Source organism: Balaenoptera borealis (assembly GCF_965194805.1).
Source record: "Balaenoptera borealis genome assembly, chromosome: 6".
Taxonomy (NCBI): Eukaryota; Metazoa; Chordata; class Mammalia; order Artiodactyla; family Balaenopteridae; genus Balaenoptera; species Balaenoptera borealis.
In genome coordinates this window covers 48,326,051-48,345,392 of record NC_138863.1, presented here as the reverse complement: position 1 = coordinate 48,345,392, position 19,342 = coordinate 48,326,051, and the positions used below count along the sequence as shown (strand labels likewise).

The 19,342-nt window shown below is 35.2% G+C and overlaps 1 protein-coding gene across 1 annotated transcript in view; it reads left to right on the top strand.

Moving 5' to 3' along the window:
• FSIP2 (fibrous sheath interacting protein 2) overlaps window positions 1-19,342 on the top strand; it is a gene marked incomplete at its 5' end in the record, with an annotated part of 129,851 nt that overhangs the window by 5,445 nt on the left and 105,064 nt on the right. Inside the window, 5 exons of the mRNA XM_082397630.1 lie at window positions 670-809; window positions 1,908-2,049; window positions 2,528-2,638; window positions 14,785-14,911; window positions 17,299-17,388. Of these exons, the coding sequence (XP_082253756.1) occupies window positions 670-809; window positions 1,908-2,049; window positions 2,528-2,638; window positions 14,785-14,911; window positions 17,299-17,388 (610 nt within the window). The remainder of the gene's footprint in view (window positions 1-669; window positions 810-1,907; window positions 2,050-2,527; window positions 2,639-14,784; window positions 14,912-17,298; window positions 17,389-19,342) is intronic.

The following is a 19,342-nucleotide window of genomic DNA, read 5'->3' as shown; positions in this document are numbered from 1 at the left end:
CAGGTGCTCATATATGTACTTTTACAAGTTTATGTTCTAAGGTCAAGAGAGTTGTATAGAAATGAGGATGACTCCCCAGTACTTTTAAGTGTTCTATATTTCCTCCCATTTCCTCCTCTATGCCTACAGTTTCTCCTCCGCTTCTTCCATTTTTCTAAATTTCTTCAGATTGGGTAGAAAAATAAGCTGAAATATTTATCGTTTATTTTCAGAGAGAGAAATCTTTACTTTGGTTCAGTTGTCCATGTCTGCTGTGGATTCAAAATAGATTTAAATGCAGTTAGGGACTTCCCTGGCAGTCCAGTGGTTAAGACTTCACCTTCCAATGCAGGGGGTGTGGGTTCAATCCCTGGTCCGGGAGCTAGGACCCCACATGCCTCAGGGCCAAAAAACTAAAAACATAAAACAAAAGCAATATTGTAACGAATTCAGTAAAGACTTTAAAAATGGTCCACATCAAAGAAATCTTTAAAAAAAAAAAAAAAAGATTTAAATACAGTTAAACAGAATTAGTTATTTACAAAGTATGGGAATTTTACTAAACGCTAAATATGAAAAAGGCATATCAAAAGACAGTTTTCTGGGAAATGTTTTAAAAAATTTATGTATACATATATACACACATATACATACGTATACATATATATGATACACACTTTTTCTTAATAGAAAATGCTTGCAAAACAAGTAAATAAACTACAGGAAGACAATCAAATACCTGGACGTTCTGATGTTGCACAGTTCCAAAATTGGTTGTTACAGGAGGGCACCCCATCTATTAAGGACCGGGAACGATTAATAAGGCACAGGTGAGATTGAAGTTAATGCATATTTTATGTATATAATGTGGACCCAAATAAGTTGCAAAATACTGCAAATAATTGATGGTAGGAAATTTTTTAAAGTACTGGATGCTATTTAACTCCACTCTTTCAGTGTGGAGAGGAAGGGAGATCAAGAGGTACAGGAATTGGAAACTTGGGTGCCAAGGCTAAAGATGAACTTCTACTAGAGAAGATAGAGTTTCTGGGAGTCCAAGAGGTAATCCAAGCTGATAACTGAAGAATTAATCAAATCCAAAATCCTTCCTATAGTAGGAGATGGTGGGAAAGTATCTTTAGCACATGCCTCTAATAATAGTTTTTTATGGGTCTTCTTTAAGCGCTGACAGCATTAAGTTTGAGGAAATTAATGCAAAGTCAAAAAAGGAGGTTTGGTATAACTTTATCTAATACTAATATAAACGTGCATTATCTCAAAAAAAACCCAAAAAAACTGCAAGCTCTTTAGATATTATCTACTTACATTCAATCATTACCTTTCCATGGTCAAGACCATTTCTTAGTATAGTTCTTTCCTCCTCCTCTATTAAGGTGAGAAATTAAGCTGCATTACCTGATTTTATGTTCCATGGTAGTTCCATAATACAGATTGACATACCAGAGACCCAGACTATAGATGCAAGATTTGTTCAAGGCCTTATAAATTACAAGGGGCTCAACACACATCTTTTCTAAGGAAATTCAAATCTGATTTTTTCCAGATTTGAAGTCAGTGTTTCAGTTATTTCAGTCTTCTTCGCAAACTCATATTCCTAAGCCTATTGTGAATATGTACTGTACAAAATGTTTTTAATCAGTCTGCTCCACATTTTATCATTGTCTTGGCCATAACAACAGATTCTTATATATATAGTAGGGAGATCTGTATAATGAATAAAATATGGTGAGTTCATGGGTCAGGCTGGCTTAAAGTCCATGAACAGAGCTGATAGAAAAACAGTTAAATTCCTGTTGCTCAAGAAATATAAAGCAAGAAAGGAAGTAGTTTTGGACTATCAAAGCAGATGATGCCATAATAAGGAAAACTCCCAATTCACCTTCACTTACATTTTCATTTTTACTTAGATATTTGGATATGATAAGTAGAGAATTAGAACATCTTGAGCACACAGCAGAAGAGCAACGCCTAATCCAGATGGACAGAGAAGAAAGACAACAGCGGGAACACACAAGAAGAAAACTTAGTCTTCGTAGAAAAATTGAAGAGGTGAGAGACAACAAATTTAAAATATTGAGAGAAAAATTGTGTACAGTTATTTCATTTGTAAATAATTTGAGCTGTCCATCATACTTCTTGAAGTCATTTCAAGTCTAAGCATTTTACCCACGTTGATCTTTCTTCACAGCTATGATATGCATGTTGTTACATAAAATGAGAATGACACCACAAACTACATATATGAGCTAATATCTGCTCTTAAAGTGATGATGGTGAAAGTTACTAGATACTGTTTAACTCTCCTATAGCCCTCAGTGTGGAAAGGCAAAAATTTTTAATTTAGCTTTAGTTAAAAATAACCATCCCTGCATTCCTAATAGGAGTGCAGTGAAGAAAGCGCTTTCTAAAGCCAACGTATGACTTCAGTTACGCTTGACCTGATTTCTGTTAGGCTCTTGACTTGTTCTAACTTGCTTGTTGGTTTATTGTGAATACATACTGAATACAGTAACATCGTGCTCTTTAGGAATGGAAGACAAAAGAGATGTTACTTCTAACAAGGATCGGAGAAGATGTTAAAAGAGAAGCTAGGATAGAGGAACAACGGCGTAAAAGCAGAGAAGAGAGTGACAGGAAGGTAGGATGAGCTTTAAGCTCTAATTGGGGCTGTTTGAGGACAAGCTTTTGATAGTTTTGATTTTTGAATGTAGTTCACTTTGTGAGATGATAGAATAGTTACCCCAAATGATTTGTATTATACAGAACTGAAAGTTATAAAAATTTTTGCTATATTTTGGTCATATTGCAACCATAATATAAAAAGTACTTCTCTAATTTTTGATATAACTACTTTTGACTTTATCTCACACTATTAAACTACACTTGTAATTCCTATAGAAAAAAAATGACATAACTGATTGTTTTTCTTAGAATCAGAATTTCTTGGAGAAAGTTCTCAATTTTTCCCCACCAGTTAATTTTTTTAGAGTAACTGTTTTGAACCTTAAATAATATGTAATATTTTATGATTTAGAGTATAAATCAGTATAAAGAGAAAGAAAATTCATTTGCAATCCCAGCACCACCCTATTTATTGGTATACATACACACACAACTACATACACATACATTGCATAATATTTCCATGAATATTTATATATTGCAATAAATAAATTCATGTTATTGTTCCTTATAGGCTGTTTTGTAGACTGCTTTTTCATTTAACGAAATAACATTGACAACTCTTCATGTCAATAAATATTAACCTAAAATAATCTAATCTAAATGATTATTTTAGGTAGTATGTTGTTGACAAACCTATATGTAAGTGTAAGATTTACATAATTTGGTTATACTGCTATCTACTGCTATATAATTTTTTAAATATTGGAAATTGAAATATGTTGGTAATCTTTTATTCTACCCTTCATACATGTACCTTTAAGTATTGTCAGGGACTCATTACCCATATGGCAAGCTCAGCTTATTCTAATTTACTATAATTATTATTTTCTAGTATTTAATTTTTCACCACTTTTTTACTGGAGTATAGTTGATTTACAACATTGTTAGTTTTCAGGTGTACAGCAAAGTGATTCAGTTATACATGTACATATATTCATTCTTTTTTAGATTCTTTTCTCATATAGGTTATCACAGAACATTGAGTAGAGTACCCTGTGCTATACAGTAGGTCCTTGTTGGTTATCTATCTTACATATAGTAGTGTGTGTGTATTCATCCCAAGCTTCTGATTTATCCCTTCCCCCACCACGTTTCCCCTTTGGTTACGCATAAGTTTGTTTTTGATATCTGTAGGTCTGTTTCTGTTTTGTAAATAAGTTCATTTGTTTCTTTTTTTTTTTTAATTAGATTCCACATATGAGTTATATCACATGATATTTGTCTTTCTCTTTCTGACTTCACTTAGTATGATAATCTCTAGGTCCATCCATGTTGCTGCAAATGGCATTATTTCATTTTTTTATGGCAGAGTAATATTCTATTGTATATATGTACCACATCTTCTTTATCCATTCCTCTGTCGGTGGATGTTTAGGTTGCTTCCGTGTTTTGTCTACTGTAAATAGTGCTGCAGCGCACACTGGGGTGTATGTATTCTTTTAGATTATAGTTTTCTCTGGATATGTGGCCAGGAGGGGGATTGCTGGATCATATTGGATTGCTGGATCAAAAATAGAGTCATAGTTCTATTTTTAGTTTTTTAAGGAACCTCCATACTGTTCTCCATAGTGGTTGTACCAGTTTACATTCCCACCAACAATGTAGGAGGGTTCCCTTTTCTCCATACCCTCTCCAGAATTTATTGTTTGTAGATTTTTTGATGGCCATTCTGAACAGTGTGAGGTGATATCTCATTGTAGTTTTGATTTGCATTTCTCTAATAATTAGTGATGTTGAGCTTCTTTTCATGTGCTTTTTGGCCATATGTATGTCTTCTTTGGAGAAATGTCTATTTAGATCTTCTGCCCATTTTTTGATTGGGTTGTTTCTTTGTTTTGACATAGAGCTGCATGAACTGTTTGTATATTTTGGAGATTAATCCCTTGTCGGTCACTTCATTTGCAAATATTTTCTCCCATTATGAGACTTGTCTATTCATTTTATTTATGGTTTCCTTTGCTGTGCAGCTTTTAAGTTTAATTAGGTCCCATTTGTTTAGTTTTGTTTTTATTTTCATTATTCTAGGAGGTGGATCAAAAAGATATTGCTGCAATTTATGTCAAAGAGTGTTCTGCCTATGATTTCCTCTAAGAGTTTTATAATGTCCGACCTTACATTTAGGTCTTTGATCCATTTTGAGTTTATTTTTGTGTATCGTGTTAGAGAGTGTTCTCATTTCACTCTTTGACGTGTAGCAACAGCATGCCCTAGGTTTCCTCTTAATTTTTGCCTGATCACATTTGCTTTTCAAGGAGTCTTGGCCAATTTTAGTGACATCTAGTGCAGTGGATCAAATTATGGCACTGGGAGTGTCCATTAAACATGACCACTGATGGTAAGCATGGTAACACCACAGGCTACCTGAGGCATCTTAATGGCAGAGCTATTTGAATTATTGATATTTCCAATGCAGCTATTCTAAATTGTCTTTTTTGAATCATGTTTTAATATGAGAGGTTTTCAATTCATTTGTATGCGTTTAATATATTTATATTTTTTGCTTTCAGATTTGATATTATCTGTATTTTTACTCCAATTTATGTGCTTAAGTTACAGGGCTGTCAAAAACTTAAGAGATCTGTCTTAGCTTCTTTGTCAAAAATCAGTTGTATTCGTCTAAATTTACTCCTTTTCTGCTCTTTGCCCTATTTGTCTATTATACTGCCTTGATTATTATACCTTTAATAATTGTTTAAATCAGTAATGTTAGCCTTCCAAGTTTGTTTTTCTATTTTGAAGTTGTTTTGGTTAATCTAAGCCCTTTACATTTCTGTGTAAATTTTAAAATCATCTTGTCAATTTCTGCCAAGAAATTTTACTGAGATTTTGATTGGAGTTGTATTGACTCTGTAGGTCAGTTTGGGCAGAATTGATCTTTTGATAATACTGGGTCTTCCAACTCTTGAACCAAATACCTCTCTCCATTTATTTAGGTTTTCTTAATTTTTCTTCTCGTGTACTCATGTAATTTGAAGTGTACAGCTCTTACACATCTTTTGCTAGATTCATCCCTATGTATTTCATGATTTATGCTATTGTAATTTGTATTTTTAATTTCAAATTCCAATTGAGGTTAGGATGTAGAAAAACAATTTTTAATATTCATTTCGTATCTTGTATTGATAAAAACACTTATTAGTTCTAGTTGTTATATTCTAGGTACCAGTCGATATTCTACATGAATGATCATGTTGCTACAAATAAAAGTAGTTTAACTTCTCATTGAACACAGATGCCTTTTTATTTCCTTTTCTTGCCTGACTGCACTGACTAGAACCTCCAGTATTATGTAGAATAGAAACAATTTTAATGGACATTATTATCAAATTTTTTTTTGTCCTATCTTGCCTCTCTACAGACATAATAGGCTGCTTGACATTGTACCAGACTTCACTGATATGCTTTTCATTTTGTAATTTTTAAATTGAAATATAGTCAGTGTACAATATTATGTTAGTTTCAGGTGTATTACATAATGATTTGACATTTGCATACATTATAAAATGATCACCACAATAAGTCTAGTAATCCTCTGTCCTTATACAAAGTTATTATGATATTATTGACCATATTCCCTATGCTATATATTTTGTCCTTGTGATTCATTTATTATATAACTTGAGGTTTGCACCTCTTAATTCCCTACATCTATTTCACCCACTTCCCACCCCCTCCCTTCTGGAAACCACCTGTTTCTTCTCTGTATCTGAATCTGTTTTATTTTGTTGTTGTTGTTCGTTTTATTTTTTAGATGCTACACGTGATATGCAGTATTTGTCTTACTCTGACTTATTTCACTTAGCTATAATATCCTCTAGTTCATCCATGTTGTCACAAATGGCAAGATTTCATATTTTTAATGGCTGAGTAATATTCCATTGTGTGTGTGACCACATCTTCTTTATCCATTCGGCTATGGATGGACACTTAGGTTGCTTCCATATCTTGGCTACTGTTAATAATGCTGCAGTGAACACTGGGGTGCATGTATCTTTTGTATTAGTGTTTGTATTTCCTTTGGTTAAATACCCAGAAGTGAAATTCCTGGGTCATATGGTAGCTCTATTTTTAATTTTTTGAGGAGTTTCCATACTGTTTTCTGTAGTGGCTGCTACCATCTAATAATTTAAAATCCTACCAACAGTGCCTTGAGGGTTGCCTTTTCTCCACATCCTCACCATTTGTTATTAGTTGTCTTTTTAATGATAGCCATTCTGGCAGGGGTGAGGTGGTAACTTATTGTGATTTTGATTTGCATTTCCCTGAAGATTAGTCGTGTTGAGCAAGTCCTCTGACCATTTTTAAGTTGGCTTGTTTTTTTGTTTGTTTTTTTTGTTTTGGATGAGTTGTAAGATTCTGTTGTGTATTTTGGATATTAACCCTTTATCCGGTGTATCGTTTGCAAATATCTTCTCCCATTCAGTAAGCTGCCTTTTGTTTTGCCAATAGTCTACGTGTCCGAAAACGTTTTAGTTTGTGGGAATCCCATTTGTTTATCTTTGCTTTTGTTTTCCTTGCCTGAGGAGATAGATCAAATTAATAATAATAATGCTAACATCAATGTCAAAGAGCATACTGCCCGTTTTCCCCTAGGAGTTTATTGGTTTGGGGTCTTACATTTAAGTCTTTAATCCAATTTTGAATTTGTTTTTGTATATGGTATGAGAAAGTAAATAAGTTTGATCCTTTCCCTGTAGCTGTCCAGTTTTCCCAGCACCACTTATTGAAGAAGCTGTCTTTTCCCTGTTGTATATTCGTGCCTCCTTTATTGTAGATTAATTGACCATATAAGTGTGGGTTTATTTCTGGGCTCTCTTCTGTTCCAGTGATATATGTGTCTGCTTTGGTGCCAGCTCCATACTGCTTTGAACTGTAGCTCTGTAGTATACTTTGAAATCAGGAACCACGATTTTGGTTATCTTTCTCAAGATTGTTTTGGTTCTTCAGGGTCTTTTGTGTTTCATACCAATTTTAGAATTATTTGTTTTAGTTCTAAAAAATGCCATTGGTTAGGGTTAGGGATTACATTGAATCTATATATTGCCTTGGGTAATATGGTCATTTTAACAATATTAATTCTTCCAATTCATGAGCACAGTATATCTTCCCATTTGTCTTCAGTTTATTTCATTAATGTCTTATAGTTTTCAAGTATAAGTCTCTTACCTCCTTTGTTAGAGTTATTCCTAGGTATTGTATTCTTTTTGATGCAACTGTAAATGTGATTCTTAATTTCTCTTTCTGATAGCTCATTGTTAGTGTGTAGAAGCAGGACAGATTTCTGTATATTAATTTTGTATCCTGCAACTTTACTGAATTCATTTACTAGTTCTAATAACTTTGGGGGGCATCTCTAGGATTTTCTATATATAGTATCATGCCATCTGCAAACAGACAGTTTTACATCTTCCTTTCCAATTTGGATGCATTTTATTACTTTTCTTGTCTGATTGCCATGGCTAGGACTTCCAATACTATATTCAAGAAAAGTGGTGAGATGGGGCATCCTTGTCTTATTCCTGATCTTAGAGGAAATGCTTTCAGTTTTTCACCATTGAGTATGTAGGTTTGTCACAAAGGGTCTTTATTATGTTGAGGTATGCTTCCTCTGTACCCGCTTTGTGGAGAGTTTTTTTTTATCATAAATGGATGTTGAATTTTGTCAAAACTTTTTTCTGCATCTATGGAGAAAATCATATGATTTTTCTTCGGACTGTTAATGTGGTGTATCACATAGATTGATTTGCAGATATTGAACCATTCTTATATCCCTGGGATAAATCCCACTTGATTGTGGTGTGTGATCCTTATAATGTATTGTCAAGTTCTGACTTCTAATATTTTGTTGAGGATTTTTACATCTTAGGTTCACCAGTGATAATGACCTGTAATTTCCCTTTTTTGTGGTGTCTTTGTCTTGTTTCAGTATCAGGGTGATGCTGGTCTCCTAGAATGAGTTTAGAAGACCCTTCCTTCCTCTTTGATATTTTGGAATAGTTTGAGAAGAATAGGTGTTAACTCTTCTTTAAATATTGGTAGAATTCACCAGTGAAGCCCTCAGTTCCTGCTGGTTAAACTTCATTACTGGTAATTGGTTTGTTCATATTTTCCTCCCAATTCAGTCTTGGGAGATTGTACATTTCTGGGAATGTATATTTCTTCTAGGTTGTATATTTTATTGGCATATAATTGTTCATAATAATCTCTTATCCTTTGTATTTCTGTGGTGTTGGTTGTAACTTCTTCTTTTTCATTTCTGATTTATTTATTTGGGCTCTCTCTTTCTTGATGAGTCTGGCTAAAGGTTTATCAATTCTGTTTATCTTTTCAAAGAACCAGCTCTTAGTTTCATTGATTTTTTCCACCTTTTTTTTTTTAGTCTTTATTCCATTTATTCTGCTCTGATCATTATGACTTCTTTCCTTCTACTAACTCTGAGTTTTGTTTGTTCTTTTTCTAATTCTGTTAGGTGTGGGTTAGGTTCTTTATTTGAGAATTTTTTCGTTTCCTGAGGTAAGCTTATATTGCTATAAACTTCCTTCTTAGAACTGCTTTTGCTGTGTCCCATAGATTTTGGATCATTGTGTTTCTATTTTCTTTTGTTTCCAGGTATGTTTAGTTTGATTTCTTCAGTGACCCGTTGGTTGGTTAGTAGCATGTTGTCTAGCCTCTACATATTTGTGTTTTTTACAGGCTTTTTTCTTGTGGTGATTTCTTTGTGGTCAGAAAAGATGCTTGATATGATTTCAGTCTTCTTAAACTTATTTAGACTTGTTTTGTGGCCTAACATGTGATTGATCTATGCTGGAGAATGTCCCATGTGTACTTGAAAAGAATGTGTATTCTGCTGCTTTTCAATGGAATGTTATATGTATATATAAAATCCATTGGGTCTAATGTGTTATTTAAGGCTAGTGTTTCCTTATTGATTTTCTGTCTGGATGATCTATCTATTGATGTAAGTGGAGTGTTATTGTCCCCTATTATTATTGTGTTACTGTCAATTTCTCCCTTTATGTTTGTTAGCATTTACTTTGTGTATTTAGGTGCTCCTGTGTTGGCTACATAGATATTTACAATTGTTATATCTTCCTGGATCAATCCTTTTATCATTATGTAATATCCTTCCTTGTTTCTTGTCACAGTCTTTGTTTTAAAGTCTATTTTGTCTGATAAAAGTACTGCTACCCCACATTTTGTATGGAGTACTTTTTTCATCCTCTTAACTTTCAGTTTGTGTGTCTTTAGATCTGAAGTGAGTCACTTGTAAGCAGCATATATATGGGTCTTGTTTTTGTATTCATTCAACCATTCTGTCATTTGATTGGAACATTTAGTCCATTTACATTTAAAGCAGTTATTGATATGTATGTACTTAATGCCATTTTGTTCATTGATTTGTGGTTGTTTTGTAGTTCTTTTACATTCCTTTAATCTTTTTCTCTCTTCCATTGTGACTTGATGAGTATCTTTAATATTATGCTTGGATTTGTTTCTCTTTTTTGTGTGTTTTATTATACATTTTTGGTTTGTGGTTACTGGGAGGTTCATGTGTAAAAACCCATATATATATATGATTATTTTAGTTGATTATCTCTTAGATTCAAATGCATTCTAGCAACCCTACATTTTTACTCTCCCCTCCACTTTTAATGTTTTGATATATTATATTTTACATCTTTTTGTTTTATGTATCCCTTAACTACTTATAGTGGATATAGATGATTTTACCACTTTTGTCTTTTAACTTTCCTACTAACTTTATAAGTGGTTGATCCACTGCCTTTATTGTATGCTTGCCTTTACCAATGAGATTTTTCCTTTTGTTTTTCATATTTCTAGTTGTGCTATTTTCTGCTTAGAGAAGTCCCTTTCACATTTCTTGTAAAGCCAGTTTAGTGGTGCTGAACTCTTAGCTTTTGCTTATCTACAAAACTTATGAGCTGTCCTTCAAATGTGAATGATAGCCTTGCCAGGTATTCTTGGTTATAGTTTTCCCTTTCACACTTTGAATATATTGTGCCACTCTTTTCTGGTCTGCAAAATTTCTGCTGAAAAGTTAGCTCAGAGTCTTATGTGAGTCACCTTGTACATAACTAGTTGCTTTTCTCCTGCTGCTTTTACGATTCCTTCTTTAATTTTTGCCAATTTAATTATAATGTGTCTTGGTGTGGACCTCTTTGGGTTGATCTTGATTGCGTTTCTTTGTGCTTCCTGGACCTGAATGTCTGTTTTCTCTCTCAGGTTAGACAAGTTTTCATCTATTTCTTCAAATAAGTTCTCGGTCCCTTTCCCTCTCTCTTCTCCTTCTGGGACCCCTGTAATGCAAATGATAGTGTGGTTGATGTCCAGAGATGTCTTAAACTCTCCTTATTTTGTTTAACTCTTTTTTTTCTCTTTTCTGTTCAGCTTGGGTGATTCCAACTACTCTGTCTTCCGGTTCACCAATCTGTTCCTCTGTATCAGCTAATCTGTTGATTCCTTCTAGTGTATTTTTTTTTTTAATTTTTATTTATTTATTTATTTATTTATGGCTGTGTTGGGTCTTCATCCATGCGCGAGGGCCCTCTCTAGTTGCGGCAAGTGGGGGCCACTCTTCATTGTGGTGCACGGGCCTCTCACCATCGCAGCCTCTCTTGTTGCGGAGCACAGGCTCCAGACGCGCAGGCTCAGCAATTGTGGCTCACGGGCCCAGTTGCTCCACGGCACGTGGGATCCTCCCAGACCAGGGCTCAAACCTGTGTCCCCTGCACCGGCAGGCAGATGCTCAACCACTGCGCCACCAGGGAAGCCCCCCTTCTAGTGTATTTTTAATTTTAGTTATTGTATTATTCAGTTCTGTTTGATTCTTCTTTATGTTTTCTAACTCTTGTTGAACTTCTCACTGGTTCATCCATCTTCTTCTGTGTTCCTTGAGCATGTTTATGACCATTACCTTGAACTCAATTTTATCAGGTAGATTGTTTATCTCCACTTTATTTAGTTCTTTTTCTGAAGTTTTGTTTTTGTTTGGAACATATTGCTCTCTCTCCTCATTTTGCCTAATTCTTTGTGTTTATTTCTGTGTATTAGGTAGATTGGTTACATTTCCCAATCTTGAAGAAGTGTCCTTATGTAGGTACCATCCTGTGACCCCCAGCAGCACACTCCCCTCTGGTCATGAGAGCTCTATGCTCTAGGGGTGTCCCCTATGGGGGCTGCATGGGCCCTTCTGTTGCTTCTGCAGTTGCAGGGCTGACTACTTCGTTGTGCTGGTAGGCAGGGCTGGCCCCTGGTCTGGTTGGCTGCCAGGCCATGCCTCATGTGATGGCTGCCTGCCCACTGGTGGACATAGCTGGGTCCTGGTGCAGCTGGTTACAAGGCCCAGGGGGTCCCATGTCTCGTGCCAGCCAACTGGTGGGCAAGACATGTCCTGGTAAGGCTGGCTATGGGGCCTGTGGTGGCTGGGTAAGGAACTAGTCACCTGTTGGGAGATGGTGGGTCACAGTGAGGCTGGTTGTATGGCCCAGGTGGATCCCAGGACTGGTGCCAGCTCCCTGGTGAGAAGATCATCCCCCAGTGCTAATAAGCTAGAGGGAGGACTCCAAAATGGCACTTACCAGCACTGGTGTCTTCATAGTAGAACAAGCCTCCCAAAATGGCTACCACCAGCATCTCCATCTCCAGAGGGAATGCCAGCTGCCTCCTATCTCTCCAGGAATCTCTCCAAGATGAACAAGTTGGTCTGACCCAGGCTTCTTTCAACTTACTGCCTCTGTGCTGGGACTTATAACATGTGAGATTTACATGTGCCCTTTAAGAACAGAGTCACTGTTTCCTACAGCCCTCTGGTTCTCCCATACACAAGCTCTGCTGACCTTCAAAGCCAGATGTTCTTGTGGTTCGTCTTCTTGGTGCAGGACCCCCTGGCTGGGGAGCCTGATGTTGAGCTTGGACCTCTTTCTCCTTGGGAAGAACCTCTGCAATTGTGATTATCCTCTTGTGGGTCACCTACCCCAAGGTGTGGCTCTTGACTATACCTCACCTCTTCCTCTCCTACCCATCTCATTGTGGTTACTTCTTTATATCTTTAGTTGTGGAAAATCTTTTCTGCTAGTCTTCATGTCATTCTCACAGTTGCTCTGCAGATAGTTTTAATTTTGGTGTGCCCATGGAAGGAGGTGAGCTCAGGGTCTTCCTACTCTGCCATCTTGGCCACAGCCTCTCATTTTGTAATTTTTTTTTTCTCTCAGTGTTTCGTTTTAGATGGTTTCTTTTTCTGAACACGTATTAATTAATCTCTTTCCCTGCAATATCTACTCTGCCATTAATGCATCCATTGCATTACTCATCTCACACATTAAAAAAAAAAATTGATTTGGGCCCTTTTTATATCTTCCGTGTCTCTTGTTTACCTTGTAAATATATGGAATGTAGTTATGTTTGTTTTTTTTTTAATTCAAGTATAGTTAATTTACAAGTCGTGTTAGGTTCAAGTGTGCAACAGTGATTCAGTTGTACATATATAGGTATATATAGATAGATGCTTTTTCTGATTCTTTTCCATTATAGGTTATTACAAGATACTGCATATAGTTCCCTGTGCTATACAGCAGGCCTTTGTTGTTTACCTATTTTATATATAGTAGTGTGTGTATGTTAATCCCAAACTCCTAATTTATCTCTCCACCCACTCCCTGCTATCCCCTTTGGTAACCATAAGTTTGTTTTCTATGTCTGTTGAGTCTATTGTTGCTTTGTAAATAAGTTCATTTGTATCATTTTCTTAGATTCCACATATAAGTGATATATGATATTTGTCTTTCTCTGACTTACTTCACTTATGTGATGATCTCTAGGTCCATCCATGTTGCTGCATATGGCATTATGTAATTCTTTTTTATGGCTGAATAATATTCCATTATATATATATATATATATATATATATATATATATACCACATCTTCTTTATCCATTCCTATGTTGATGGACATTTAGGTTACTTCCATGTCCTGACTGTTGTAAACAGTGCTGCAGTGAGCATTGGGGTGCATGTATCTTTTCAAATTAGAGTTTTCTCCAGATATATGCCCAGAAGTAGGATTGTAGCATCATATGATAACTCTATTTTTAGTTTATCTATTTTAATGTTATCTTTAATTCTAACAGCTGTATCATTTCTGGATCATTTTTGATTGATTACTCACTTTATGGGTCATATTTCTGTGCTTCTTTATATGCTCGGTATTCTTTGATTAGATGCCAGATATCTTGAATTTTATATTGTGTGTGCTGAATATTTTCAGCTTTTTATAAATACTCCTTAGCTTTTTTTCTTGAATGTAGATAGGTAGTTTATTTGGAAATGGTTTGATTTTTATAGGTCTTGCTTTTTAATAGTTGTTAGATGGGGCCAGAGCCATGTTTAATCTGGGACTAGTTATTCCCCACTACTGAGGCAAGACATTTTAGTACTCTACCCAGTGCCCTATGACTTACAAAGTTTTTCTGGGGTGGCTGGTGAGAATAGGCGTCATAGGTAGGTGCCAAGTACTGTTTTCTTAATCCTTTGGGATGATCCTGTCTTTGGTCTTGGATAGTTTCCTCACATACACATAGTGATCCATTCCATTGCTGACTACTTTAGGAAATTCTCTGAGGATTTCTGGGTGTTTTCCTCTGTGCAGCTATCTCTTTTCTGGCACATCCAGTGTCAATATTAGTCCAGAGATTTACAGAGAGAAGTCAAATTTCATGTATAATATTATGTTTACCTATGTTAGGCGTGAGTGACTCTTGGTTAAGGAATCCTCCAGCTGAAGATGATTTGAAATTGCCTAAATTCACCAGGAGAGCAATGCATTGAGATGCTATCTGATCTGAAACTAGACACCCTGAAGGTGTGCAGTGAGATAAATTGCATCTAAGGGTTAAATATATTCTTCATGTTTGACCATGTGTGGAAATTTACCCCTTACTACCCTCCCAAATTTGTACTCAGAATAACCTTACAAGTCACAAGTCTTGCTCATTTCCAACATACTATCACATTTTAAATATTTATTTGTATTTCTAAACAGCAAGTTGATGTTAACCAATATACTTCTTTAATATTTTAGAAACAAGCCCTTCTAGAGAAAAAAATGGCTTATCATTTACAAAAAATGCAAGAAAGTGGCATTAAAAGAGAAGATACGAGGAAAAATACAATTGATTACAGAGAACAAGATGGACCACATTATGAATGTGAGAACATTAAGGGCTGATGTAGCTATGTAGAAAGTGCTTGTCTGTGTATTTATGTAAAAGATCCTTTTACACAACTCTGTTTGCTCACGCTTGCTACCTGCTTTGTGCCAGGGAAGGGTTCTAGGCATTTCCCTATCAATAGTTCAAGTTGAAAAGTAGACATACATGTAAAAATTAAAATAACCTTATCAAGTGGTTCAGCAGATAGGCTTGCCTATATTGCAGTTCTAACCAACTTCCCTGTACTTAATGTATTTTTTGCTACTGAAACCTTAAAAATTTGTAGGATAATTGCTATCACATACCAACATGGTGTTCTACTATTTTGCCAGCCATAAAGAATAGACAGTACCAGAAAAGAACACAGTGAAGAAGGAAAGGAGGAGGTAGAGAAAGATAGAAAGGAACAAAGAAAGGAAAAAAGGGAAGAAATGAAAATTTAAAGGAAGAACATCAAGTCATTACTTTGTTATGCCCAGTATCACCAGCTTCCTGTTATTTTTAACATTTTAAGACTGTAGTAGGATTTATTTAATTAATTAATGATGTTAAAATTTCATGGCCAGAATATAAAAATGTAGACTTGTTTTAATTATCTGTGACTAAATGTATCAGGAAAGAAAATAATAATCTTCCATGAGTTATCATCATAGCATCCCATCAATCCTATCTCTGTCCCATCAATCCTGTTTCTATGTGAGAGCCTCCCTTTGTCACTTAAGTAGATTACTAACTAGTCTCCATTGGCTCTTATTTTTACCTACCTCAGATCCATTTTTTACACTGCTACATAATTACACGTAAAACTCTGTTCTGCTAGTTTTTTCTCCTGGCCTCAAAACTTAAAGATCCCCATTACGTCTTAAATGAAGCTCAGACTTCTTAGACAACCATTTATCACCATCTAGGGTCAAACCCAAACCTAACTTTATTTTACATTACCTCCTTGAAGAAGGCAGATATGATCTAGGGGTGATATGCTTAGGCTCTGGAGCCAAACTGCTGAAGTCGAAGTCCTGCTTTACCATTGTCTAGCCATGTAAATAGCTTGAACAAATTATTTAACCTCTTTGAATCACAGTTTCATCATCTGAGAAGAAAATACTCCTAAATCCCATAAAGAGCCCAAAAGTTCTAGCCCATAGTAAGCATTCAGTTAATTTCATTGTCTAATCAAACGAGACTGCTGACCGTTCCTAAAACACAAGTGAACTTGTATACTTCTGGGCCTCTCTTTATCCAAGTTTCTAGCCTGGATTGACATGCTCACTGTCCATCTCTTTAACTCCTGCAGTTCTTTAAACTCCATTGTAAGGGACACTACAAAAAGTCTTTCTTGATAACTGTAATTGGAAGATACCTGTCCTTCGAATCACTTATAGTACCTTGTATTATTCTTAATACATGTATTCCATACTTCCCACTGTCTTACTTACCTATTATATTGTAACTCCCACCTTTCTGTTTCACAGAGCACCTAGTATCGTATGTATATATGTATATCTTTGTGTGTGTTTGTATACATGCATGCTTACTGAATGGACTAATTCAGTCTCTTCAGCTCATTGAGATAATGATAGCAATTTCATCCTTCAAAAAAGAAATCACTTTAGAAACTATATACATCCCTGCATCAACAACCGTTAACTTTCTCATTTAATAGGAAAAGAGTTTCAAGAAGACATTTTTAAACACTTATTGCCTCAAATCCCTTTTTCTGAAGAAGTGGGATATAAATTAATTTATTTTATCAAGGTGACAAATGAAATTGAATTATTCCTCTATAATAATGTTGTCATCTTCCACCAAGTAGACAGCTTCCAGAGGGACAGAGAGAGTAAGAGAGGACAGGAATATTGGGTGAACCTGCTCCAATGAGAAGACAGATCACTCTCACATTTGACAGCCTTAATGAAAACCCATTGAGCACACATGCTGTGAGGATCCTTTGCCCTACTAAATGGTTAGAAACAGGAACTATAATTTCCTTTATCGCAAAGGAGGAATATGTATTTGGTTGCTTATGCTAGGCTGTGAGGTACATTCAAGATTTGCAATTGTCACTGTGGGCTGGTGAGTCTCCAGCCAGTAGCTATATTGGTATCCATCCCTGCAAAGACAAAATGGCGTGTTACAGTTGAGCCAGGTATAGCTTTTCTCTCTGTCAGAGGAAAATTCTGTCCTTCTATCTTTTAACTTGATGGGATAATATTTGAAGAGTAATCATTTTTCGCACTCCTCCATCTTCTCCAATACCTCCCCACAATCCTAAATAGAAATTAGCATGTAGGCTCACTTCCTATTGGGCATGAAAAGAGAGCCTTTCTTGGGTAATTCTGTCATCATCATGATTGAAAATAAATGTTTTGTTGCATTTCTTTAAGCTTATTCTCCAAAGAAGAAAAAGAAGAGTAATGATGACATAAAGATAGTTTATCCTGTTCGTGACCAGAAAGCAAATAAAGGAGCATATGGTAATTTAATATTGTGATAAGAAATATTAAATACTATTTTTGGGAAAGACTGAATTTGGATGGCCTTTTTTGCTTAAATTCAGATAATTCCTCTGTTGTTTGTTGTCAAATGACAGATTTAGAGTGATGCTTACAAGCAATGATATAACCTCTATTGCTTTCAGAATTTCATCTCAAGTTACAGATTTAGTGTTCTGAACTTATCATCATTTTAGACAAATTAAATGGTCTATTGCTGCTAAATGAAAAATACATGAACGTAACAAATTGCAAGATAATTTTTATATTGCTCAAAATGATTTTTAAAAACTCTGAAACGCAAGAGGGAGGGGATATGGGGATATATGTATACGTATAGCTGACTCACTTTGTTATACAGCAGCAACTAACACAACAATGTAAAGCGATTATATGCTAATAAAGATGTTAAAAAAAAGAAAAAAACTCTGAAGTGAGTCAGAAATTAAGTTTATGTACATTCACTCAACCCACTATGGACCCCAGTGAAATATCACTTTCTTTATTTATATCATTCTATGTTACTTCATGTTGTCCATTAGAGCTCATTGGATTAGACCAGGAACCCAAACAATGGCATAAATATCCTCCAAATAATATACTATCAAATGTATAAGACTGTTAAAAATTGAGCAATATGAATTCTTCTCCCATATTAAATTTCCAGGGAAAAATTAAAGTATAAAAATTAAATCCCTTTGTCTTTATCAGTTAAATTCTAAAGAAAAAGTTTAAAATCTTTCCTTCCATGAGTGTGTAATTTGATTAGTCTCATAAAGTCTCTGGGATAAGACAGGGTTGCCTTAGCTGAGGCTGTCTTCCACTCAGGACTACTGAGGTTTACTTAATTCAGCTCTAAGCTTTAAAGACCAAAGAAAGATTTTTAAAGTCCAAAGATTTTTTGGTCCCATTTTTAAAGTCCAAAGATTTTTTTTATAAAATATCAAAGAGTTACTTACAACACATACAATTATGACAACACCAGCCACATATCTACTAAATGTAGACAATAAAACTAAATTCTCAGTCTCTAAAGCAGTTATCTCATGCAGAATGATCTTCTAAAAGTCTAGTGTTGAATGCAGGCCAGACTGGTCTTACTAATGTCAAAAAAATCTCAGTGTTATTGGAGGAAAGGATGATAGATGGAAAATATGATTTTCAGCCTCACTAAGGTACCAGTCTATCTGTGACAGTTGTCCAGGTATCAAAACTATAAATTTAATTAAGCATAGTTGGGAGACAAAGATGAATTCTAAAACTATATTAATACATATCTGGGGGGGAGAGGATCTATTTCTACCCTCTAAGAGATTGGCAAGTGAATCATTCTTGTTTTTTGTGAATTTTAGAAATGTACAGTAGTGATATCACAATTCATTATATATTAAAAGTACCCCTCTTTCCCATTCACCATAATCAAACCTCCTTAGTTTCCGTCTCATCACTGAACTGAGTATGAACTCCATACAGTGTCACAACCTTTACACTCTTATGGGCAGTTTGCCCCCACGTTTCGTAATTGGCAACTATCCAAACAGAGTTCAGAGGCCAGAATTCTCTATAGTTCCTGCTTCTGATCTTGTCTCTGTATTTTTTCATTCTCATAAAAAGATCCTGGGGTAATTTATTTTGGTTTTTAAATTACCCTAAAGCAAAATGGAATTTTTTATATAATTGCATGAATTTTAACACACGTATGAATTTGTATGACCTCTACCACAATCACGTGAGAACATTTACAACATCCCAAAAATGTCCATTTGCAGTCACACCATCTTCCCTCCCACTAATAAGCCCAGGCAACCACTGATATGTTCTCCATCACTATAGTTCTTTTTCCTTTGGAAAATGCCTTGTAAATGGAATCATATGGTATTTGACCTTTGATAATTGCTCCTTTCACTCAGCATACCTTTGAAATTCTTTCAAATTA